This window comes from Hipposideros armiger, unplaced genomic scaffold (genome assembly GCF_001890085.2).
Source record: "Hipposideros armiger isolate ML-2016 unplaced genomic scaffold, ASM189008v1 scaffold_919, whole genome shotgun sequence".
Classification (NCBI taxonomy): Eukaryota; Metazoa; Chordata; class Mammalia; order Chiroptera; family Hipposideridae; genus Hipposideros; species Hipposideros armiger.
The window spans coordinates 116,139-125,143 of NW_017732269.1; the positions used below are offsets into that span (position 1 = coordinate 116,139).

A 9,005-nucleotide genomic window follows, 5' to 3' on the forward strand; every position below is an offset into this window, starting at 1 on the left:
GGAGGCTTGAAGCGCTGGGCGAGGCGCTCGTCAATTCAGCCGCCTCCTGTCAGCGCCGCGCGATGGATTCTGAGCTGGCGGAGGTCCGCACCTTGGAAGCCGAGAGCGCGGCCTTGAGGTCGGCGTGCAAGGAGCCGCCGGCGCTCGGGGGAGACGCCGCCTGTGTCCAGTACGTGGCCCTCCTTAGGCCGGGTGGGGCGGGTGAAGGCCTTTCCTTTTGGGCGTTCCGAACCTCCCTGCAGACATTTCCGAAGCACTAAATGTGGGCGGGAACACCGGTTCTGTAACTGGGCCTAGCGGGAGTCCGCGCTATGGCTCGGTTGTAAGCGCCTTGCCGTGTATGAACTGATTGAATAGCAGTCGTGGGAAAGTGGTTTTCTTTTATGTTCTCTTTCTCTTGCGGGTAACTATCAAGGCGAAAGTCTTGCTTATCGCCTTAATAAGCTTGTCTTGGCTGAGGAGATTATCTAGTTGGGATTTAATAAGTCTGGTTTCATGGCATTTGTTTGTATGGGTCACCTATGGCAAGTGATAATTTTTCCTTTATGCTAGTGATATAAAATTTTCTTTGAGCAGTAATTTAGGTAAAAAAGTAAGTTGATGTAAATAAAAATAGCTAATATAGCCTGCAAGAGAATTTTGCAAACGTCAGGCAAGCGGTTGTCAAATGCCTGCAGGTGGGGAAGCACCGCTCCAAGGGAAGTAGGGGAACTCCCTGCCTAAAGGAAGACAGCCATTATGCACGAATAGGCAGAGATAAGTAGAGAGCTCTTATGTCTGCCACAGAGTGGTGGCATCTTAACGTCTTTGTTACTAGTAACAGTCTATCGATTACTTACCAAGTGCCAGACTGTGATGCAAAGGTCTTTATGTGCAGCATCTCTTTTAGTGCCTATGACAATCCTTTGAGGTAGGGCCTATTGTTAACCCTGTCTTAAAGTTAAGGAACTTGAGACTCAGAGAAGTTAAGTTGCTTCCTCAAATTCTCAGAGAAAGTAAGTTTCAGAGCTGGATTGGAACTTGTCATGAGTGACTGCTAGGCTCACAGTTCATGCTGCAGTCACTTCCTGCAAGTCAAGGGGACTAACGCCCCGAGAGACTGTCAGACCCCCAGGATTTACCTGGCACTGATGGAAGCCTCCGTGGTAGCCATGGTACAAGCAAAGAACAGAGCACACAAGATCTTAAATGCCTTTTAATATGCTCTTTACTCAAACATCAATACACCAAGCAGTAAAGCACACAGAATAATACAATAATTGAACAGAGTAGAGTAATGAATTAGTCCCAAAGTCAGAGTCCTGGTGGAGAGAGGAAGGGTGGCTGGTCCGGGAGGTCAGTCCTGCAGAGGTTCAGTCTGAGTCTGATGGAGCAAGCAGGTTTTTGGGGAAAGGAGCAGTGTGGTCATCTCTCAGTTGGGACCAGCTCTCTGAGCTGCAAAAGTCCACAGTTCTTATGCAGTTCTGAGTGTCTTCCTGACATCACCTTATTGGGGCAGCCAGCTGGCGACCCTGACATCATCATATCTTCAGTAGCAGATCTTCAGGGTATAACTGGTTACACCAGGGCAACCGGACAGCTCCCTTGGCGTTGTCTGCTAAGTTCTTTGCGCATGTCCAGAATGGAGTTACTCTTGCTCATACAATATGGAGTCACTGTTGCTCACACAAAACTCATTCTAACAGCTTCCAGGGGTGCTCTACACATGCCATTCCCTGATTCCTGGAAGCCAAAGCAGGGCTTGAGGAAATCACTAAGTGGTAAGAGCCAACACAGGGCTCCAGAAAATCACAAGGGTGTAAAGGCCAATACAGGGCCCTTATTTTAATTTCTTGGTACATTTTGCTTTGCAAAGGGAGCACATGATATATTTGAGTCAGTAATATCCAAAGATTACACACAACAAGCCTAAAAGAATTTCTTTAAGTACTGTCCATGTATGGCTCACAATGTAAGTAAAAGCATTATAAGCAAAATGAACAGGGTTATAATCACTTCATGATCCAGAACAGGTGTGTAGGTGCAGGGATCTTTTTATGAGTCCCCAAAACAAACAAGGTTGGGTGAGGGTTTTTGCAAGGCTGTGTTTAGACATGCCTGCATTAAGTGTGTATGTTAGGTGTTGTAATTTTAGTGAATGTTGTTGCAGAGATTGAACATGCTTTGATGCCTCATTTAATAACATGTAGGTTATCCTGTATGGTTTGCTGTACCGTGGATGTGTTAACCCAGGGTAACTGTTCAATGTCATCTGTCACCGTAGGTGGTAAATATCTGTAGGAGACGTATGTGGTATGTGTGGTAAGGTATGCATCATTATTAACAGTAATGTTGTTTACATTCTGTGGAGCATTGCAGTTAATAATTGTAACATTTGTATTGCTCTGTGATGTATGGTTGTAAAGAAAGAGGGGTTGTGGCTTGCTTGCACAGATTATCCATGCACCATTACCCAAGTTCTTTACAAGGTTTGGAGTGGTTGTTTCCACAAGAGGTACATCATGAAATGATTCATCAATCTGTTGCATAGTATAATATTGGGTTGTTGGAAAAGTCACGATGTATTTTTCTATGTTTTTCGTTGCAAAAATGCGTCATGACTTTTCCGACAGTCCAATAGATGTTATCAGAAAACTTATGGACCATATCTCTAGGAATATAATATCCCTGTATGTAAAAGGGTCTTTCAACTGGAATGAAAGTCTTATCATAAATAGTTTATAGGTGTTGAATATGTGTCACATACATCAGGGTAGATTTAGCCTCAATTAGCTCAATGTTCAACTGGAATTTTCCATCCTCAGTGCATCCCGAGGGTCTGCTACTATCTAACTGTAATAGGGAATCTGCTCCCCAAGATGTGGAAGAGGATGTGCCAAGCTTTAACACGTAAGATATATCTTCCACTGATGTTTGAAGCAGAGTAAGGAGTGTGTTGCATCTGCTCAGAACTTTTCTCTAAGTACCATGTTTCTAAGGGTTAATAAATTAAGATTTAAAATCTGTGCTCTTTTATCAAGGGCCTCTACAGCGGCAGTTAGGGTTTTCATTATATCCTCATGAGTTGAGGAGAATGGAATTAATATCTGCAGCTGATTTAGAAATTTCTCCTACCATCTGATTTGTTCAAAGAAGTGTTCCCTCTTTTGCTTTTCTGCAAATAGGTCAGTTCTAACTTCTTGAATTTCAGCTTCCTGTATTCCATCTATAATGAAAGATGTGATGATACCTAGAGCAACTAGTTGTAAAGGTTTTTCTGAGCTTTTGTAGCGGTTTTGTTATGAAATGGGACTGTAGACATGAACTTAGGATCGTTAAAGATCTCACATTCAGGTAATAAGGTGTTAATTCTAAAGGAATCTTTTTTTTTAAAGATTTTTATTGGGGAATTGGGGGATGGGAACAGTGCTGGGGAATTGGGGGAAGGGAAACAGACAAGTTGCTGTCCTTTTTGTTCTTCAGTCTAGTTGTGGAGGATGTTGCTTCACTGGCCCAAGTTGGCACCATCATTGCTCTCTTCCCAGGCGAGGCAGATCAGTCGCCGGCTTCTGGACGGCCGCTCACTGTGGCTACTGGCCGCTCACACTGGCGCTGGCTACACATGGTAGCCCATGGCAACCCACTGCCGCAGGGGCTGCAGCCTACGCTGTCGCCGGCGACTCATGGCAGCCCAGCTCCAGGTTGAGCTGTTGTTCAGCATCTTAGCTGTAGAGGGCAGTGTCACTGGCCCTCATATATGGGATCCGAACCGGGGCCCTCTGGCATCCCAAGCCAGCTCTTAACCAACGCGCCACTCGGCCGGCCCTAAAGGAATCTTTATTGAATCTAATTTTAACTCTCCTAGGAGTGGGTCTATATAGTAATCTATTTGTCTGTATCGTGATTGGCATTGGTCCTGTGGTATTATGTACGCGTATGACTGGAGATGGTTTTAGTAATCCCCTGGTCCATTCTGGTTTAAAATGTTCAGTGCATACAAAATGCGTATCATCAAAACATCCTCTTATAACCCTGCATGGTCCTGGGTGATTCTCAGGTAAATGACATTTATCCCAGTCCATATGCAGCAGCCATAAGTGTTGTTTAGTGTCAATGATTGACGAATTTCTGATGTTATCAATTGGAATGTGTGATGTAAAAAGTGCCTGTTTCCTGATTCTTTGGAGAGGTAAGATCATATGGAATTGATATACCTGTAAACCTATGTCTACTCTCTGTCAATGATCTGTTCAAAACTAGGTGCTGGCCGAGTGGCTCAGCTAGTTAAGAGTTGGCTTAAGAACGTGAGGTCTGAGCAACAGGGCCTCCGGTTCGATTCCCACATGGGCCAGTGATGCTGTGCCCGAGCTGAGCTGTCGCTGAGCTGCCAACAGGTGGCAGGATGGCTCATGACTCAGCTGGTGTAACAACAAGATTGCCTGTTCAATGGTGGGCTATGCCCACCCGCAACTAAGATTGAACTCAGCACCTTGAGCTTAGAGGCCACGAGCTGCCAACAGGAAGCCAGATGGCGACTGGTGCCCTCCATAACGAAGATTGAAGAACAACTTGGGTGGTCCCCCTCCCCAATTCCCCAACACTGTTCCCCTCCCCTAATTCCCCAATAAAATCTTAAACAAAAACAAAAACAAAACTAGGTGCTGGTGGGTCTAATGGTGTGTTCATCAAATGAGTAGTTTCTGTTAGTATTTGTGGTGGTGGATGTAGTCTCCAATCTAATTCACCTGCTGATAATTTGTTGTCTTTGAAAAAGAAGTTTTCAGGTGTTAAATATTGTGATTGTGGTGTGAGCCAAAGATCAAAGAGTGAGTTTCCTGTGCATGTATGGATGCAAAAGTTGCCAAATGTAGGAAAATTTGGGAATCCTATAAGCCCATATGTGTACCATGTTATATTCTTATTCTGTGTGATAGTATAGCCTATCAGATATCCTAGTGGTCACTTAATGGTGGTTAGCATGGGAGAGAAATGGAATAGATGTTATGTGAGTTTAAGGATTGATGGTTTGGTTATAGTCTCAGTACTGGTAGCCCCACAGCCGACCTCAGTACTAACCTCAGTGCTAGTCTCAGTACCAATCTCAGTACTATCCTCATAATTCTCATAATCCTCATAATCATTATCCTCATCAGTGTTGCCTTCCCCTGGGTTCCACCAAAAGTTGTACATTAAATTAGTAAAACTTTTTTGTGACTCTATAATAAGCTGTATGCATGTATGTTTGTTTCCCAGCGTGTAAGGTTCAATAAGAGCTGTGTCTATGCTAGGTTGAAATGAAGTTGGTCCCTGGTGGATTTATCCATCTCCTGTTTTAAATTCTTCTAATGTTTCAGTATTGAGCAGATAACCGCTATTTGACTTGCCAGTAGGTTAAAATCCTTGTTAAAAGTGCCAAGGTTAGGGTCATAACATTCAGTCATGTCTCCCCTACATTTTCTACATTGGTATGGGTTATATGGGCAAATTCCATTCCCTGGCTGTATTCAGCCTCTGTAAGATAAGTCTTTCACATATATCAGGGTTCTGGTATAGAAAGCAAAAGGATCTTGATTCAGCCCACTTCTTATACGACTTAGCCTTATTAGCAAAAAGCAAGGCTATCAGGGTAATATTATGGTATAATATATATTCACTATATGCTCAAGCAATCCTGGGATTTTCAGATCCACTGTACTTAATTCTGTGGGAAGTTTAAAGGTTAAGTCCATAGGTGCTCTTATATTTTTTTGGTTGTGGTGGCAGTACTAGCAGTAATAGTAGCAGTGACAGCAGAAGTATCAGGAGCACTAGCACTAGTAACCTCTTCTCCGCTTTTAGGGTGGCAGGGAGCTATCAGGATTAGGACCATCCAGATATGAATCATCCATGACTTCCTGTAGCATCCCCAGAGCATGTACCCTGGGTGGTGGGAACTCTGGTCTGGCCACTGCCTCCTCATTATTCCTGTATCTCTGCCTTTTTATCACCAGCTTAGTTAAGCAACCCATATAGTAACACAAAAGCCAAGCAAAAGCTACATTCTGTTTTTCAGCCTGATATTTAACTAAAAGCTGAATTGAGTTGCACACCTGCTGAATTAGGTTTGTGCTCCCTTTGTAATTTTCTTGTTGGTGGTGAGGAGAGCAAGTCTTGCCTGTTGATCCAACTAGCTTCCTCCAAGGGAGCCCATCTAGAGGGTTTCAAGCAAGCACACAGTATAGATAATACACTGAGATTATCACCTGAATCAGTACAGTTCCTACTCTCACATAGTATAATGCCCAGTTAGCATAAGAGCAATGTAGCATATAACCATATATACCAGCAAGGTGATGATGGCACACAGGAATCTTGTAAGATTCTTTGTCTAGAAGTAATTAAGGGTTTTCTTATTAGTTTTTAATCTATTAGTCCCAGATTCCTTAATCCCGCATGTATGTCTTGGACTCCTTCTGCATTCCTATTGTTCCTAATGTGTAATATAATTCATTCCTATTGGGTTGTTTGCTATCCCAGGGCCATGTCTATGTATCCACTTTCTCCAAATCTCTTCTGTTTCCTGCTCTGTTTGTGAGATCATTTTTAGTAGAGTGCTAGGTCTATATTTCATATACTTGGAATCTCTCTAGTTCTCTCTTTTTTGTCTCTCATATTTACATCTCAGTACAATTGGTTCAAACAGTTCCTTCATAGCCAATTCCTGCAAAGTGTTATCCTGTAGGGTCTTCACATATTTTCCCCATAATCCTATGGTGTAATTTTCCCATATTTCCTTTGGTATATTATCTTTCCATCCTCCTAGATATCCTGGCATCCTACATTCATTTATTTGCCTTACTATGCAAGCCAAGTGCAAAGAACATGTTCTTTCTGTAATCTTTCAAATTCATAAGACTTAGTGTTACTCCAGGCCATGCATAGTTTTGTACATAGGCAACAATTGTTCCATTCACATGTTCTGTGTCCTAATCTAGACAGTTTTGTAAAAAGTTTCTGACAGTATCTGACTAAAGGATGCAAAAGGATGCACCCAGGTGACGGATCTTTTCTATTTATGCCAGTTATTTGCCTCTTTCTGCCTCTCCTCATATTTTGCCTTTAGATACTCAAATATGGAGAAATATTAATAGATTAAGGTTGATGACAAGTTACAATAAATACTAAAGCAAAAACAACTCTATTAGCACTGAAGGAAAACACAAATTGATAATAGTAATATATAACAGCGCAGTTACTGCACTGAAAGAAATTATCTTAAATGGTGAGAGCTGATTTGTTTTGTGTATCTGTAATGTTCCTCTTCCTCCCGTGTTCCAATGGGTATTTCCACCTCCATTAGCTGTTATTTCCTGTGGAAATAGAGTATTTTTATGATTTTTAACTGCCACCTTATAGGGTAATTTTGGTGTTTTATCATCCCTTTTATCTTCCTCCACTTCTGGAGTTTTGTTTGTCCATGTAGTATGTGGAGGAGGTCTTGCCAGTCTTTCTGATTTAGATTAAACATTGCTAAGTCTAATGCTTGCTGTAAATTTGACTGCTGTTCTATTAACCCTAATTCTCTTTTTATTAAGACATTTAGACTCTCTGTATTACCTGAGGCAGTGGAGTTGTATGCCATATGGTAGTTCCATTGAATTTCTAATTCTTCAGCTAGCCCTTTTATGCCTTTTGCAGTAAAATGTGACCCTTGGTCACTCTCTGGTTTTTGGAGGTCTATAGTGGCTACTCCATCTCATAATTGCTTTCTGAGCTGCTTTGGTTGTAGGATGGTGGCAAGCTAGTGCCATTCCTATTCTCGAACATTTGCCTATCATAGTACACCCATTCTTCTGATTGTAACATAGTGTCATTGGTCCTATGAAACCTATTGGAATTATGAAATTAAAAGTATCAGGTTTGTAGATATCAATTGGTTCTCTAAATCTAAATTTATCTGAATACATTTTACATTTTTCACAGCTTCTTAGTGCATTTTTTTTTAAAGATTTTATTGGGAAATTGGGGGAGGGGAACAGCGCTGGGGAATTGGGGGAAGGGGAACAGCGCTGGGGAATCGGGGGAAGGGGAACAGACAATTGCTGTTGTTTTGTTCTTCAGTCTAGTTGTGGAGGTCGTTGCCTTACTGGCCCATGTTGGTATTATCATTGTGCTCTTCCCGGGTGAGGCATCTCTTGGCATCTCACGGCTGCTCTTGGCATCTCACACCAGCTGCCAGCTGCTCACGCTGGCTGCCAGCCATACATGGTAGCTTACGGCAGCCCACAGTAGCAGGGGCTGCAGCCTTTGCCTTCGCCGGCGACTCATGGCAGCCCAGCTCCAGGTCGAGCTGTTGTTCACCATCTTAGCTGTAGAGGGCGCAGTGTCACTGGACCACATGTGGGATCCGAACCAGGGCCCTGCTGCTCAGAGCTGGTGTCCCAAGCCAGCTCCCAACCAACGCGCCACTCGGCCTGCCCTCTTAGTGCATTTTTAATCTTATGCCACGTTACCCTCTGGTTCCTTTTACAGAACCATAAATATATACTATGTGTCCCTGCATGTCCCAATTAATTATGTACGTCTCTTACCATCTCCCCAGAGATTTCTGCCTCCACTTCGGTGGCATGATTTTGTAAGTTTTTCCCTCTTTTAAAATGCATAATTTTGGTATCTGACCTATTTCTTCTTCTATTTTATGCTTGGCCAAGTATACCTCATAGTCCTTACATTTCAAAGGATCTTCTCTCTCTTTTCTGTTTTAGCGCCTGTTCTTCTTCCTCCTTTTTTCCTTTCCATTCCATCTTATAATCCCTATATTTTCCTGGTAGCCTGATTTCTCTGCAGGGTCTTTCCCTTAAAGGCTCTTCACATGCCTTCTCTCTTTTTTTTTTTTTAAAGATTTTTATTGGGGAATTGGGGGATGGGAACAGTGCTGGGTAATTGGGGAAGGGGAACAGACAAGTTGCTGTCTTTTTGTTCTTCAGTCTAGTTGTGGAGGATGTTGCTTCACTCGCTCACGCTGGCTGCTGGCTACACACGGTAGC

General features: G+C 42.8%; 1 protein-coding gene across 2 annotated transcripts in view; it reads left to right on the top strand.

Annotated features, from left to right (window-relative positions):
• Window positions 1-50: 50 nt before the first annotated feature.
• Window positions 51-9,005, top strand: part of CENPP (centromere protein P) — a 268,335-nt gene continuing 259,380 nt past the window's right edge. For both annotated transcript variants that reach the window (XM_019630516.1, XM_019630517.1), the window contains exon 1: window positions 51-169. In XM_019630516.1, coding sequence (XP_019486061.1) covers window positions 63-169 — 107 coding nt within the window. In that variant the 5' untranslated portion in view covers window positions 51-62. The remainder of the gene's footprint in view (window positions 170-9,005) is intronic.